At 42.5% G+C, this 16,622-nt stretch overlaps 1 protein-coding gene across 4 annotated transcripts in view; it reads left to right on the plus strand.

Annotated features, from left to right (window-relative positions):
* Positions 1 to 16,622, plus strand: part of SUGP2 (SURP and G-patch domain containing 2) — a 43,709-nt gene that overhangs the window by 1,125 nt on the left and 25,962 nt on the right. For all 4 annotated transcript variants that reach the window (XM_058163447.1, XM_058163446.1, XM_058163448.1 and 1 more), the window contains exons 2-5: positions 4,320 to 4,444; positions 7,773 to 9,269; positions 10,174 to 10,291; positions 12,468 to 12,916. In XM_058163447.1, coding sequence (XP_058019430.1) covers positions 4,333 to 4,444; positions 7,773 to 9,269; positions 10,174 to 10,291; positions 12,468 to 12,916 — 2,176 coding nt within the window. In that variant the 5' untranslated portion in view covers positions 4,320 to 4,332. The remainder of the gene's footprint in view (positions 1 to 4,319; positions 4,445 to 7,772; positions 9,270 to 10,173; positions 10,292 to 12,467; positions 12,917 to 16,622) is intronic.

Genomic DNA, 16,622 nt, shown 5'->3' on the forward strand with positions numbered 1-16,622 from the left:
GGTCCTACTTTCACAGCCATACATTGCAACCTGGAACATCATAGCCTTGACTACACGCACTTTTGTTGGCAGGGTGATTTCTGTTTTTTAATATGTTCTCTAGCTTTGCCATAACTTTCCTCCCCAGGAGCAAGCGTCTTTTAATGTCTTGGCTGCAGTCCTCATCTGCAGTGATCTTTGGGCCCAAGAAAATAAAATCTGTCACTACCTCTATTTCTTCCCCATCTATCTGCCAGGAATTGAGAGAGCTGGATGCCATGATCTTAGTTTTCTTAATGTTGAGTGTCAAGCCAACTTTTGCACTCTCCTTCTTCACCCGCATCAAGAGATTCTTTAGTTCCTCTTCGCTTTCTGCCATTAGAGTGGTATCATCTGCATATCTGAGGTTGTTGATATTTCTCCCACCAATCTTAATTCTAGCTTTTGATTCATCCAGCCCCGCCTTTCTCATGATGTGCTCTGCATATAACATAACATAACATAACATAACATAACATAACATAACATAACATAACATAACATAACATAACATAACATAACATAACAACAGAGTTGGAAGGGACCTTGGAGGTCGTCTAGTCCAACCCCCTGCCGAGGCAGGAAACCCTACACCATTTCAGACAAATGCCTATCCAACATTTTCTTAAAAATTTCCAGTGTTGGAGCATTTACAACTTCTGCAGGCAAGTTGTTCCGCTGATTAATTGTTCTAACTGTCAGGAAATTTCTCCTTAGTTCTAAGTTGCTTCTTTCATTGATCAGTTTCCACCCATTGCTTCTTGTTCTACCCTCAGGTGCTTTGGAGAACAGCCCGACTCCCTCTTCTTTGTGGCAGCCCCTGAGATATTGGAACACTGCTATCATGTCTCCCCTAATCCTTCTTTTCATTAAACTAGACATACCCAGTTCCTGCAACCGTTCTTCATATGTTTTAGCCTCCAGTCCTCTAATCATCTTTGTTGCTCTTCTCTGCACTCTTTCTAGAGTCTCAACATCTTTTTTACATCGTGGCGACCAAAACTGAATGCAATATTCCAAGTGTGGCCTTACCACGGCATTATACAATGATATTAACACTTCACGTGATCTTGATTCTATCCCTCTGTTTATGCAGCCCAGAACTGTGTTGGTTTTTTTGGCACTGCTGCACACTGCTGGCTCATATCTAAATGGTTGTCCACTAGGACTCCAAGATCCCTCTCACAGTTACTACTATTGAGTAAGGTACCACATATATGGTACCTGTGCATTTTGGGTTTTTTTGCCTAAATGTAGAATCTTACTTTTTTCACTGTTGAATTTCATTTTGTTAGTTAGCTATAAGTTATAATATATATACATACATACATATACATACATATATATGTGTGTGTGTTTGTGTGTGTTAGTTATAAGTTAAATAGGCAGGGTGACAGTATACAGCCTTGCCGGACTCCTTTCCCAATTTTGCACCAATCAGGGTTCTGTGTCCAGTTCTCACTGTTGTTTCTTGAGGGCGAGGAAATGATATCTCCTCGTACAGGATTATCAACCGACCAAGAAAAAAAAACTCCACCCAGCCTGGACTTCTGCTCCTCTCTCTGCCTTTGGGAGGATTTTTCAGAAAATGCTCTTTTACAAGTCCTTCAGTCGGTGGCTAGTTTGGAAGGATAAATATTTTTTTTTTAAAAAAGTAGGGTCTGTTTGTGGGGAATTCGGTTGTTCTTAAAAGGGTCGAAAATTAGCCTACACAGGGAGTCCTTGCCTTGCAGCCGTTCGTTTAGTGATTGTTCAAAGCTACAAGGGCACTGAAAAGAAATAGGACTTGTTATGACTGCGTTTCATACTTAACCCCCTTTGCAGCATCCCTATGGATCAAGTAATCAAAATGCAGACGCCTGGCAACTGGTTCATATTTATGACTGATCATGTGATCCCCCTTCTGTGACCTTCTCACAAAGTCAATGGGGAAGCCGGGTTCACTTAACAACCGGGTTGCTAACTTTAACAACTGCAGTGATTCACTAAACGGTAGCGAGAAAGGTTGTAAAATGGGGCAAAATTCTCACTTAACAAATGTCTCACTTAACAACAGAAATTTTGGGCTCAGTTGTGGCTGTAAGTTGAGGACTATCTGTATTTAACATTTATCTGGCTTTGTGATTCTTCTCGGTGTCTGCCAATGTTTTCCCCCACCATTGGACCTAACACGAGTGTCGATCTGAGAGGAAAAATGTTTAAGCATGTGGCTTTTTAAAGAAAGCTTTCTATTATATTGCAGTTGCTCCTCCCCTCCAACCTAGCATACGGTAGGGTATACCTTATATAGCCCTCATCACTTGTAGCATGCATATTCATTCTTTTTTAAATTTCTTTTTTAGTTTCTTCATAACATTGCTGAAGACTAATTTAGAATCTTTTTGAATGAAGTGTTTACATGGAGGTGACTCCATGTAAGTCCCTATTCACTTTCCCTGAAAAGAGACCCAGCATTTGCTGTGGGTAACTTTGCCGGTGAGAATATTTTTTTTTTAAGCAAAGGGAATGAACTTGAAATTGCCAAAAAATTGAGAACTGTAAGATTTTGACAAAAGTCGGTAATCGTACAACAGCATTGTACTCAAATCTAAATAAAAGTGCCTTTCTGAAATACTGAAAGAAAGGCTGTAGGAAAATGATGTGGTGACCTAGGACCCTTAAAAAGGGGCTGCATAAAAACTTCCACATTCACAAATGCCTTTTGCCACAAGCCCAGCATGAAGTCAGGATTCGAAATACAATATAATTGTAATTGCTAATCTGACACCTAAAATAATCCAAGATTCAAAATACCCATGATATATATAATATATAGCATGTCTGTTAAAAGTAACGGTAAATGTCATTTCTAGTTGGAATACCTTGTTCATGGCCATAGGAAAAGCCATTAATTAAACTAATCAACCAGTTGATCTTTTATTATTTATATCCTTGCAAATAATATGACATTTGACCCTCTTTGTTAGTCATTGTTTTCATACATAATGGGCATGATATATCCTCTCTTTTCAATGCTGAGGTACTGAGAGAAGTACTTGCCTCAGGTCACCCAGCTGACTTTGTGCCTAAGGCAGGGCTAGAACTCGCAGTCTCCCAGTTTCTAGCCTGATGCCTTCATCACTACACCATGGTGGTTCTTAGTTGATCATCTGGGTTCTAAATCAGACAAAGGAGCAGAGTACCAGTGGTTCTTCTTTGACTTGGTCTGGGTCCCCAGTTCTGGAAGAATCGTGATTTCAGAAAGCCAAGAAGTACATTGAGTAGAAATTTCTCTCCTTTGCTGTGGCAAGAAGCCTCATTTCTCCCCCCTCCCTTTCTTTGTAGTGGCAAGAATCTCCTCCTTCCTCTTTCTTTCTTGCCTATAATTTTTTTTTTTTTTGCATTTATATCCCGCCCTTCTCCGAAGACTCAGGGCGGCTTACACTATGTCAAGCAATAGTCTTCATCCATTTGTATACTATATTAAACATTGTATACTAAATTACTAAACATTGTATACTAAATTAAACTAAACTAAACATTGTATACTAAATTAAACATCATGTAAAGTAAATTGGTTCTTGATATGTTCCCACTTCTCTGAATTTGTTTTATGTGTCTGTTTCTGATTGAATTAAATGTGCTAAATGTTTAACCATTTATTATTTGATGGTCACATATTCAAATATTAATGAATGTTATTGCTTATTTTATTTTGGGTTTCTGGCATTTATACGCTTGTTTAATATCCTATAGTGTTATGGTCCCGACGGAATTGGTTCTGTGGGAAGCCTCAGTTTGTAACCCACCTTGATCATGCTAAATATAATGGCATCATCGATCATACAACAATGACGTTATATTTAGCATGATGGAGGTGGGTTGCAAACTGAGGCTTCCTACAGAACCACTTCTGTCAGGACCATATATATAACATAAATTCACAATTCTTGTGAGAAAATAATTAATTTAGTTGCATTGGGATTTGTGGGGCAGGGAAATTAAATGACTTTCTACATGTTTTCTTCCTTTAATGATCTTGATGCAGTCAAGAGCAATGTTACTGAATTTAGATTTAGAGTTTCGATAGTGCACTAAGCAAACTAGTTTATTCAGTGTAAACCAGAGTTCCTACAGCTCTTACTTTTTATTCCATGTGCTTGATTCTTCCCACATAAAAAACAGCTCTGCTGAATTTAAACAAGTCTGGAGCTTGAATGGTTGACGATTTAGAAATCTTACCTAGACCTGTCTTTTGTGAAAGCTATAGAATAAAGAGATGTCACTGGTGAATGCATATTCTTAAGTTTCCTCACGTTTAGTTCCAGAGTCAAGATGGCCTCCCAACGGTTGACACGGGAGTCTTTCGATGCAATCATGCAGGCCAAGGCAAAACGATATCTGGACCGAAGTGATCCAATCGATGAGGCGCTTCATCAACTTAGAGGTAGCACTGATTGTACAAATTATTTATTTGCCGCCTAAGTCCTCGTGGGACTACTCTAGGCATCTTACAATAATAAAAAGGAAAAAAATAAAGAGTGGAAACAGAACCGAAGTAAAATAATAGAACCATAAAATAAATAATGAAAAAAGAACACAATGAGAATACATCATCGGTACGATGACCAAAAAGATGGACAGGTAGAGAGCAGAACGCAAGGGGGAGGGAGTGGGAGTCTGCCATCAGTTTAGCAGCCACCTCCAGGATAGAATTCCTTCATCTGGTCTCCAGGCCAACTGGCAGAGCCAAGTCTTTTAGGCTCTTGTGCAAGGATAGGAGGGTGGGGGCAGGTTTTACTTTAGAGCAGGGGTGTCGAACTCGATTTCATTGAGGGCTGCATCAGGGTTGTATTTGACTTCGAAGGGCTGGGGTTGGTGTGGCCAGGGTGGGTGTGGCCAGCTTGACGTCACTCATGCCAGGGGCCTGTGGTGGCCCGAGCACTTGCCAGCAGAAGCGGACTCCCGAGCTCTGTTTTCGGCTGCCATGGCCTCCTGCAACCCTCAGCCAGCGAAAACAGAGCTCAGGAGGGCTGCACGCATTTTTGTTGGCAGAAGCACCACAACCAGTCCTTCGCTGTTTCCAGGGAGGCCTCGCGGGCCAGATCTAAGTACCCCACAGTCCGGATCCAGCCCCCGGGCCTTGAGTTTGACACCCCTGCCTTAGAGGTAAGATATTCCAAAAGGTGGGCATTGCAGCAGAGAAGGCTCTTCTTCTGGGTCCTAATAGTTGGAGTTCTTTGACGAAATTCTTTGACTGATGAGGTTGGAAGTAGACCTTTCCAATCTTTATGAAATCAACTATTGCCATGTATTTGGGACTTTGAGTAAAAGTGTGATCATGCTGTTCCCCTGATTGTGCATTTTCATAGGCATCTTATTTATTCAGATTTATACAGCTGTCTATCTTATACACACACATACAGAAAAGAGAGAGAGAAAAAGAGAAATGTGTGTATGAGAGAAAGAGACTATGGCCAGTTTACAAACAAATGTAAAAACAAAAATTCAACAATTTAAGAACTATAAAGCTGTATTAAAAATAGTAATTACAGCCATGATCTCATTCACCAAGCCCAATCGGCACAGCCGCTGCACCGGCTCCACCACGCTCCCATGTCCCCTGTTGACGAAACCATGTCTTCAAGGCTTTGTGAAATGATTATTTCCCAGTAGCAACGGAAATCAGTGTTGTTGGTGTTTTAAGCTTATGAAGTGATGCTGCTTTTATGTTTTTATATAGCACTGTTTCACTGTCATGCGATAGTGATGCTTACTTACATTGGTCATGGAGATGCAGCTCAATCTCAGTTCAGATTGTGGCTTTTACTGGGGCTTTTCTTTGCTGTTCTTTTGCCCTTTCTTTTTTAACCTTCCTGAAACTCTGCTTAGCTGTTGTATAGGTACAAAATAACTTCAGGCCAGCTGTCAGTTTCCGAAGTTGAGTAAGGATTGTGAAGAAGGCTCTGTCATTTAATCTATTATCTCCCTTTGAAACCATTCCACATAGTCCACTGTAGAACTTTTTAAAAAACCTCTTCCTCAATGTGTTTCCTATTTTAATTATGCCCCCTCCAAGAAAATATAAATTCCGAAGATACTTATCTCAAGAGACTTATAGACTGTGGTACATTCATGGAAACAACAAGAAGAGGGAGATGGAAGCATGTGTGCAATAGCCTAATCAGATTTTTTTGGGGGGGAGGGGGGTACTTGGGAAATGCCCCAAAAATGCCCAATTTTTTAAAGAAAGCATGCGTTTTGAGAAGTAAGGGGAAGGAGGTCTTTTGGAGGAAATTTCAGATGCAAAAGACATCAGAGAAGGGAAGGCGCTTGGGTTTGGTTAGTGCTAGAATGGGGCTAGATAGGAAAGTTAAAAAAAATCACCCTAGGAAAAAAGCAGTGACAAACCACCCTTATAAGAACCCCATCCCTGTGGAACAGTCTGCCAGTGGAGATGAGAACTGCCCCCTTCTTTTTTGCTTTCCAGAAGGGTATTAAAACCAGCTTTGCTGGTTAGTCTGGGACCCTGAGGGGTTGCTCAGCACCCGAGGTGGTTGATGGGGGTAAGAAGACCTCTTCCCCATCCCCGTCAGTCTCTTAGCTTCTTAGTTTCAGTTTTAGTACAGTTTTTAATAATATTTTAATCTGTGCAGTTGTTAATGTTTCAATATTTTAATTATTTTTTTTACTTGCTTTATAACTTGTAAGCCTCCCAGAGTCACCTTGTAAGGGAGATGGGTGGCATAAAAATTTAATAAATAACTTTAGGGAACATGAGATACGGAGCTAGGCAACTGGGGATCAGTCTAGACCAGTGTAAACTTTTAAGATCTGGATTTCAACTAGGGCCTCTGTGGCTCAGGCTGCTAATGCAGTCTGTTATTAACAGCAGCTGCCTGCAATTACTGCAGGTTCTAGTCCCATCAGGCCCAAGGTTGACTCAGCCTTCCATCCTTTATAAGGTAGGTAAAATGAGGACCCAGATTGTTGGGGGCAATAAGTTGACTTTGTATATAAATATACAAATAGAATGAAGACTATTGGTAACATAGTGTAAGCCGCCCTGAGTCTTCGGAGAAGGGCGGGATATAAATGCAAAAAAAAACAAAAAAACTCCCAGAATGGTCCAGCCAGTATGCTGACTGGAGAATTTTGGGAGTTGAAGTCCATGCATCTTAAAGTTGCCATGGTTGAGAAACACTGCTGTTGAATGGTATAGAAGAAGAAAGGTGGTGAAAGGCATTGAGAGAAAACCCAACATTTGCACAGAATTTAGAAGCAGAGAAGGAACCAATTAAGGATAATTTAAGCAGTGATTTCAGCAGGTGGCAGCCTAAGTAGTGACAAAAAAAACCATATATTGTTGCCAGCAAAACTATATGGAATAGTCCCTGAGATTCCCAGGAATTGAATGTGACTTCAGGTAACTGTATGGAATTCAGTGAGACTTTGGTGTAATAACTCTTTCCATTTGTCAAAATGGCTCATCAGTGAAATGTGTGAAAGTGAAAACAACAAATAATGTTCAATTTCAGCCACCCACAGTTGTTACGGAAGACATAGATCTGAGTAGACTTTTACGCTTAGTCCTAAAGAATCCTGATTTACTAAATAGGTGGTTTTACCTTCATTGGGCAATATTTAATGTCCCAGTAGAATGCAGAGTTGCATGATATGCTGGCTTGTCCTTTTTTTAACTCTTCCAAATAGGGTGGTTGTATTAAAGTTCAGTACCTCTGTGAATAGCAGCTGTCTTTTGTTTCTTCATGCAGTTCACTCGCGGCCAGTCACACGGACCCAGTACGACGAGGAGGAGGAAGAATTTCAAGACGGCGGGAAGTTCATGCGGGGTGACTGGAGGAAAGACACTAGAAATGAATATGCGCTGCCTTCCTATAGGTCCAGCAGCCACGTCACAGAGGAGGAGGATTACTTTCCCAAAACTAGCACCAAACTCGCTTCACGGAACTACGGCCAGCTGTCTTCATACGAACAAGACTATGGAAATTCGTCTGCCGTGGAAAGAGATTATGCTGGCCCATCTTCCCGAGATCGGGACTATGACAACGCTGCCTCACGGGAACGGAAATATAGCCACACCCCTGTTCGAGACCCTTCCAGGCGCCGTGAGACCGACTATGATTCGTCAGAACTGTTGGGCGACTTCAGATCCACCCGGCTTCTGGAAGACAATTACAGGACTGCATGTGCTCAGAGTTATGATCTGGAGCAGGGTCTCGAGACTGAGGGAGAATTCAGCTCCACTTTGAGTGCTGGGAGGGGAAGAGGTCTCCAAGGGAAACATGGGATGGCAACTAGAGGCCTGGACAGAAGTAAGGAGGAGTTGGCTGCTCACCTCAAGAAATGGGCCACTAAAGCTTTGTCCCCAGCAGATGATCTTCTGTTAAACCCTCTGGGTCTCGCCAAGCAAAGAACGATACCTTCTCACCCCCAACAAAACCAAAGGCCAGCTCTGGCCTCTCCCAAGGGGCTCCTACTGCAAGAGGGAACTCTGAAGCCTACAGGTTACGTCCGGATCAAAGAGCCAGACTTGGAACTTCTAGATTCTTCTGATATTTTTGCAAATTTTGGGGTTGAAATAATCAAATGGGCTGGGTTCTATGAAATTAAAAGAGACCCGGAGTACGCAGAACTTTTCCGCGTGCTCTTCACGTTGGAGACGGAGACCTGTGCCAAAATGCTGGCATCATTTAAGTGCTTGCTGAAAACCGAGCACCAAGATTTCTGTATGAACAGCGTCAAGACGCTGCAACACCCGGCTCTGAGAACCCCTAAAGTGGACAGCCAGTTTCTGAATCTGCTGTTGGAGAAACGGGTGATGGTGACCAAGAATAGTTTTTTTGAGGTCATTAAGCCTTTCGACCGGTATATGATGCGGCTCCAGGACTACCTGCTCAGGAGCACTACGCCTCTGCTGATGGCCTGTAATGCCTACGAGCTCAGAATCAAAACTAACAGCTTCAGTAACTCAGGGAAGATGACCACCGCTTTTCAGACTACGATGTCCCTTTGCCGAAAATCCTTGGCCCTCCTGGGGCAAACCTTCGCTCTGGCCTCTGCTTTCAGGCAGGAAAAAATCCTGGAGGCCCTCAGCGTCCAGGATTCGGCCCCTCCTCCTACCTTGTTTCCCAATTTTGATACCTCCGCCTTGTTTGGGAAAGAATACATAGAAACCTTGCAAAGTTGGTTGGAGAAAAGTGGCTGCAAGATGCAGTTAAAGAGACCGGCTGCCAGTCCTCCAGCTCAGGGTCAGTGAAAAAAGTCAATGTAAATCACACTTAAAATTAAGTGTAAGGAGACCTTTTTAGTAGATGAGCAGTTAGGGAATGATGTTCTGCCTTTCATTTTCTCTGTGAAATACAGTAGGTTGAGGAACAAAGCCTATCTCAGAATGAGTGGGAATTAAAACTCACATCTTCTCAGAAAACCTCAGAAATACACTACCACTGTGTGCTGGGAAGTAGGTGATCTTCTCGGTGTACTGGGAAGTAGGTCAGCTGAGTGAACATGAGGGGAGGTCTAGAAAAATGATGTGACAAAATAAGCTTATTGTTAAGGAATATCTCTCCCCCCTGCCCCCCAGGCAGTTCAAAATACAATTACATAGAAACTTTTCTTAACTTGCTTGTTAAATGCACTATGCCAGGGGTCCCCAACCCTTGGCAACTTTAAGCCTGGTGGACTTCAGCTCCCAGAATTCTGGAATTTGAAGTCCTCCAGGCTTAAAATTGCCAAGGTTGGGGACACCTGCACTATGCTATCTAGGAATCTGTAATGAAGAATGTATAAATAGCTGGATTAATTTTTAAAAAAATTAATTATTTTTTTTTTTTAAAAAGACTAAAAATATTAGTCAGGGAACATTCTAAGTAAAGATTTTTGAGTCTGTGAGTACAAATGGTAAGCATTATATATATTGAGGCTATGGCCTGTGGCGCAAAGTCAAACTCTTCTGTGCATTCATAACCCACAACATTTTTAGGAAAGAGAATTAAACGGAATACATAAAAACAGTCTTGCTCGCTTACCGTTGAGAATCGCAATGAGCACATTTTATTAGCAGGAAGAATCAAGTTGCCGTTTTAAATTGTTATTGTGACTTCTATTTTTTTAATCCCTTCTTTGTTTGGAACTTGTTTTTTGTTTGTGTAGCCCCACAACGTGCTGATAGGAAAGTCGTTGAGACGATTGAAAAGCTAGTGAATGCGATGGTCTCTGGCGTGTTAACAGGGAAAGAGAAGGCTGAACTGAAACACAACCCTGAGTATTGGTATTTATCTTACTTGTTTCTTGTCTTTGGACTCTTCAAAGTGCTCGGAGGCAATATCTATCTCCAATTTTATCATGTCTTTGTGGTATTCTACAAGGTAAGTTAGAAAATAAATGGCTGGTTTAAGATGCCCCGTTCTATTCAGGAACCCACTGATATGTGAGTATGCTTAAATAACTTAGAACCCGAAGGCACGGTTTTCAACTTTCTGGTTGGGGAATTACAGGATGGGAAGTACATAGATCTTAAAGTTGGCCAAGGTTGAAAAACAGTGATTTTTGTAGTCGCCTGATGAAGATGCTGTAGTTGGGGAACAACGAAGTCATTGTTGAAGAATGACTCTGCTTTGTGGCCATGTCTGCATCTGATAGCATTTTCTTGGAGGATTAATGGCTGCTAACTACTCATCTGAATTCTAAGTTTATTTATTTATTTATTTATTTATTCATATTTTTATACCGCCCTTCTCCGAAGACTCAGGGCGGTGTACAGCCAGTAAAAGGACAAGAATCCCAACAAATTTAAAATAAAATATCAAATTTAAAAAACTGATTCAATCTCTGTAACGTTAAAATATTAGCTAAAATTTATCAAAACTAAAACCTTAGTAAAACCCTAGTAAAACCCACTAAAACCCCCATACTAAAATCAATCAGGCCAGCCCCGCGTGGTGAAAAAAGAAAGTCTTGAGCTTGCACTTAAGCCACAACTGGTGGTTTATCTTTTTACACAGTATGGGTTAGCATGTTGGGCATGAGTTGTTTCTCTTCTTAAGTCTAATGTTCTTATTCTGGGTGCTGCTTGCACTGTTCAGGAAACTGGCTTCAGGGAGATGAAGTCCCTGCTCATCAAGGGTGATTTCTAAAAAAAAAATTATCCTCTTGGGGAAAGTTAGTTGATATGTCTACAGGCCCTAATAGTTGAAGGAGTTGCTCCTTCAACTATTAGGGCCTGTATTATTAGGAGTTGCTCCTTCAACTATTAGGGCCTGTATTATAACTATTAGGGTCTCAAGTGGCAAGTTTCTCCTTTGGGAAGTTACAAATTCGGATTGGAATTGTGAATTCTACTGTTTTCCCCTGTTCGTAAAAAGTACGAAGAATTGGAGCCACTGATATCTCCAAGGATAGGAAGCTCCATAAAATGGGGGCTACCGCAAAATAGGTTTTATTCATACCCCATGTGCCTTGCAAGGAATGGAGCACTCTCAGTAGGCTTCAGATAGAACCAATTTGTTTCCATGGTATCTCAGCTACTTTTGTGCTAGGTAACTGCTGGTGTTACCTAGTTTGTTCTAAAACATCTGTAAGAAAAGAAACCAGCTCAGAGACTACCAAGGACTTCACAGTTTTGAGATAGCCAGGAGTCCACGCTTGATTATGAGGGCTCTCCCCTTAAATCAGGGGTGTCAAACTCGATTTCATTGAGGGCTGCATCAGGGTTGTGTTTGACCTTGGAGAGCTGGGGGGGTGGGCATGGTGGGCATGACACGGGACTTGTGCCAGGGGCACCTGTGGTGGTCAAGTGCTAATGTAGGACTTCCCTGAGACCCACCTTCACTCTCATTATAATCTCCCTCCCTTCTCCCGCCACATCCCACTTTTGCTGGCAGAGGGCTGCAGGAGCACCATCCCCAGCTCCATTTTCACTGGTCACAGGCTGGTCCTTTGCTGTTTTCAGGCCGGCCCCATGGATCTGGCCCACAGACCTTGAGTTTGACACCCCTGCCTTAGATGAAAAAGGCGTGGTGGCGCAGTGGTCAGAATGCAGTATTGCAAGTTAACTCGCTGCTCACTGCCAGCAGTTCGATTCTGACCAGCTCAAGGTTGACTCAGCCTTCCATCCTTCTGAGGTCAGTAAAATGAGGACCCAGATTGTTGGGGGCCATAGGCTGACTCTGTAAAACTGCTTAGAGAGGGCTGTAAAGCGCTCTGAAGCGGTATATAACTCTAAGCACTATAGCTGGATGAGCCTTTGGAGGACAGGAGAGAGTGTTCTTTCCATATACAAGCGGGGGAAGCAGGAACAGCAGAGAGCAATGAGGGAGAGTGTTTGCAGCAGGAGGGACAGAAGGGGAAGGGGGCAGAAAGGAGAGGCAAAAGGTCGGGCCGGGGTGGGAATTTGGAGAAGAGTTTGCAGCTTTATTTGATCATTTCTCCATCACCTCATAAAACAGGTTTCTCCTTGAGGAGGAAAGCCTCGAATACAAGTATTACAAGCTGAAGCTGGATGAGACGGAGAGGCTGATGTCCGCGGCCAAGGAAGAAGAAACCAAAGACAAGAAGACCTCCGAGCAGCAGATCTCAGAAGCTGTGAGGATTCTTTTGTACAGGAGGAAAGTAGCAAGGATCAAGAAGAAGCTCTTTCAGAGGAGAAGGCCAGGGATCCTGCAAAGGGCTGCGAGGGCCAGAAGAGCCAAGAAATCCACAACTGGGACCCAGACACTCTTATCTGCCGGGTCGGTGCTGAAGCAGCAAACAACACACACACCGATGTCCAGTCCCAACAGTGACAAATCCAGCGGCGATGAGGCTGAGGCGCTGCCCCTAAAAGAAACTTCAAGAAAAACAGACTCGCTGACGCTTTCCGAAAACTCCCCGTCTTTGATGAGCCAGTTCCCTGACGGTAAGTGAAACCAAAAGAGGAGCAATGCTCTTTAAGAAATGCCACGAACAATTTCAGTCATCGTTTCTCACATCTTGGCCGCTTGAAGATGTGTGGACTTCAAATCCCAGAATTCCCCCCAGCCAGCAAAGAATTCTGGGATTTGAAGTCCACACATCTTCAAGCGGCCATGGTTGAGAAACACTGATTTTAAGTGATTTTTCTGTCTAGTGCAGGATGATACAACCTGGGGTCTCAGGGTTATATGTAGTTGCCAGCAGCTTTCAGTGTGATCCCAAGGCCTTCGGAAGTTGTTACAAATTGACATCTTTAATGTGAGAAAATTGTGAAACATAATTCTTCCATTTATGGCCATTTGCAACTTTCCATGGTCACATCGCCAAAATTGTCAGTGTTTTTAACTGGTTTCCCACATTTACTTCCAGTTTCCAGTAAAAAAACACTTACTGAAGAAAATGTGTTCACTTAACGATTGGAGCATTCACTTCATAATTCTGGTGTTTATTTAATAACCACCAGCAAAAAAAAAGGTTAATAGATCCGGGTGTGGTCACTTGGTGATCCGCTTAACGACCCACAATTTGTGACGGTAATTTGAGGTTCAAGTATGGCTGTAAGTCAAGGACTTCTTGCTTATAGAGAAACGGGATAAATTGAATAAAAATGGATGAGGAGTTTGATTTTAATTAAAGACTCTCATAAATGAATGAAAATGAAAATTAGGTTGCATCTACTGTATAGAACGCCTTCTGCCAGCTTCACCTGCCTGGGCTGGGGATTGAACCTGGAACCTTCTGCACCCAGAACAAAGAAGCTGTGACTGCATTTCTGCAACTGCTGTGGGCAGCCCTTTTCCAACCCCCACAGCACCCTTTTAATTCGCAGAGCCCAAATTGCCTGTTTTTCAAAACTAAAAAGCCTAGTCTCCCACATAATACACCATCATACTGTCTTCTAATATCATATAAGTGATAGGATTTTTGCCAGGGGGGATATTCAAGGCTTTGCCAAAGTGCATTCCATGAAATGCCAGTACAGGTAGTCTTTGACCTGCGACTACAATTGAGCCCAACATTTTTGTTGCTAAGTGAAAACATTTCTTGAGTGAATTTTGCCTCATTTTACGACCTTTTGTGCTAGAGTTGTTAAGTGAATCGCTCCAGTTGTTAAGTCAATAACATAGTTGTTAAGTGAATCTAGGTTCCGCATTGATTCCATTTGTAAGAAAGTCACGAAAGGGGGATCACATGACCCTGGGACAGTGTAACCGTCATAAATATGGACCAATATGCCAAGAATCTGAATTTTGATCACATGATCATGGGGATGCTGCAATGGTCGTAACTGTGAAAAACGGTTATAAGCTCGTTTTTTCGGTGTCGTCGTAACTTTGAACGGTCACTAAATGAACTGTTGTAAGTCAGGGTCTACCTGTATTCCACAAGCACCTTACATCTAGAACAGACCTGGGTATTTTTCATCCACTGGGCCACATCCAGCCCTTAAGCCAGTGATGGCAAACCTTTTCGGCACCGAGTGCCATAAAGGGAGCGCACACACTCACTCGTCAGGGCCACAATCCGGAAGAGAAGCTGCCCAGGGTGCCTGCATGCCCCTGAAAATGAACTTCCGGTTTCCGGTGCATGCATGTGTACAGGAAAGCTACTCTTCTGGGTTTCAGGCACGCATGCACGTGCAACAACCAGCATTCATGCTCACGCAGGAAAACAGAAGACCAGCTCTTCCAGTTTCCGGCACTGCTGCACACAAAAAGGCCACCTGATTGTCGCACATGCATGCGCGCCAGGAACCTGGAAGTGGAACGGGCGACGCCGTGTGTGCCAGGGCGACATGGCTCCGCGTGCCGTAGGTTCCCCATCATCACGGCCTTAGGCTGTTCCTGTCCTGTCCGTATGGATTGCTTTTATTTTGAAAGCAGCTGCTATTTTTAGTTTCAATTGACGTGTGTCCATGTGTGTGTGTGCCTCCACACCTTCTCAGCCCTGTCGTGGAGGGGTCCAGCCTTCCACAGCAGTCCCAGTTTCTCATGTCCTGCCCCTTGGGAAAACTAATTGCTCACTCCTGATCTAGACCTGATATCGCTGGAGTATCGGCCTGCAGAAATCTGAAACGTCTGAACCTTTCTGACAAAACGGCTTCCTAACCTCCACTTGAAAAAGGGAGCTCACCCCATTTGGGTCATTTCTTCTTCTGTCAAGCTGCTATTGTTAAGAAGCCTTTTCAAAACCATTTCTTCATACTTTGCCTTCCTGTAACTGAAGGCATTCCATGTCCTTACGCTGGGGGCTTATAAAGAAGATAAATCTTCCCTTTCTTCTGTGTTCTCCTGGCGGTATTTGAAGAGCGTTTTTGACATTCTCTGCTTTCTCTGTTGCTGCACTTGCTTTTTAGCAGGGGTCCCACAACCTTGGCAACTTTTAAGACTTGTGGACTTCAACTCCCAGAGTTCCTCAGCCAGCAACAGGATAGATTTTTACTCCAAAAGCATTTTATTAAAATAAATTTGATTTAATGAAAAGAAGGACTAGGGGAGATATGATAGCAGTCTTCCAATATCTCAGGGGTTGCCACAAAGAAGAGGGAGTCAAACTATTCTCCAAAGCACCTGAGGGAAGAACAAGAAGCGATGGGTGGAAACTGATCAAGGAAAGGAGCAACTTAGAACTAAGGAGGAATTTCCTGACAGCTAACAATTAATAAGTGGAACGACTTGCCTGCAGAAATTGTGAATGCTCCAACACTGGAAATTTTTAAGAAAATATTGGATAACCATCTGATTGAGATGGTGTAGGGTTTCCTGCCTGGGCAGGGAATTGGACTAGAAGGCCTCCAAGGTCCCTTCCAACTTTGTTATTATTATTATTATTATTATTAAATTTTAAAAAATCCAATTTAAATTTAAAAAAATCCAATTTAAATTTAAAAAAATCTGATTTTAAAAAAAATCGATTGTTATCCACCCTGATACCAGGTCACATAAAATTAACTTGCCCACTAAAAAAGGGCCATGTTTGTTTATTATTTATTAAACTTATGGCCACCCAACTCACACATAGGTGACTCCAATATTAAAAATCCACAATGTTCAAAACCCACTAATGCCCCACCCTGCTCCCCCAAATGTTCCTCACTGGGAGGGAGAAAGGTTTTTTAAGTCAATAGGGACCCACAAGAGCGAGGTTGAATATACAGCTGTGCTAAATGTAAGAATGAAACTGCCAGTCTTCTTAAGTTACTAAGAATGCTTTCAGATCTTCAGGTAGCCCAGGTCTGAACCAATGAAGGCAGTGGCTAAAGGCCAGCCAGCATTCTGTACTTCTCCAAAACCAATTTTACAGAACAAGTCCTAAATCATTACTCCACTATTCATCTGAAGTAGGAATGTTAATGTCGTATCTAATTAATTTTCATACTTCCTGCTGCTATCAGTTGAGTCACCCTGCAGTGAATTTGCTGACTCGTTTCATGTCACGGAGCTTCTCTCAGGATTAACTATGCTCAAGAGAATAGTCTGCTGACTGCCTGCTGACTACGCTTCAGATGGTCTTGTTATGCCCACATTTTCTTCTAGTAAACAGATAGAATAGAATAGAATAACAGAGTTGGAAGGGACTTTGGAGGTCTTCTAGTCCAACCCCCTGCCCAGGCAGGAAACCCTAGACCACTTCAGACAAATGGTTATCCA

The sequence above is a fragment of the Ahaetulla prasina genome, chromosome 1, assembly GCF_028640845.1.
Source record: "Ahaetulla prasina isolate Xishuangbanna chromosome 1, ASM2864084v1, whole genome shotgun sequence".
NCBI classification, from domain to species: domain Eukaryota; kingdom Metazoa; phylum Chordata; class Lepidosauria; order Squamata; family Colubridae; genus Ahaetulla; species Ahaetulla prasina.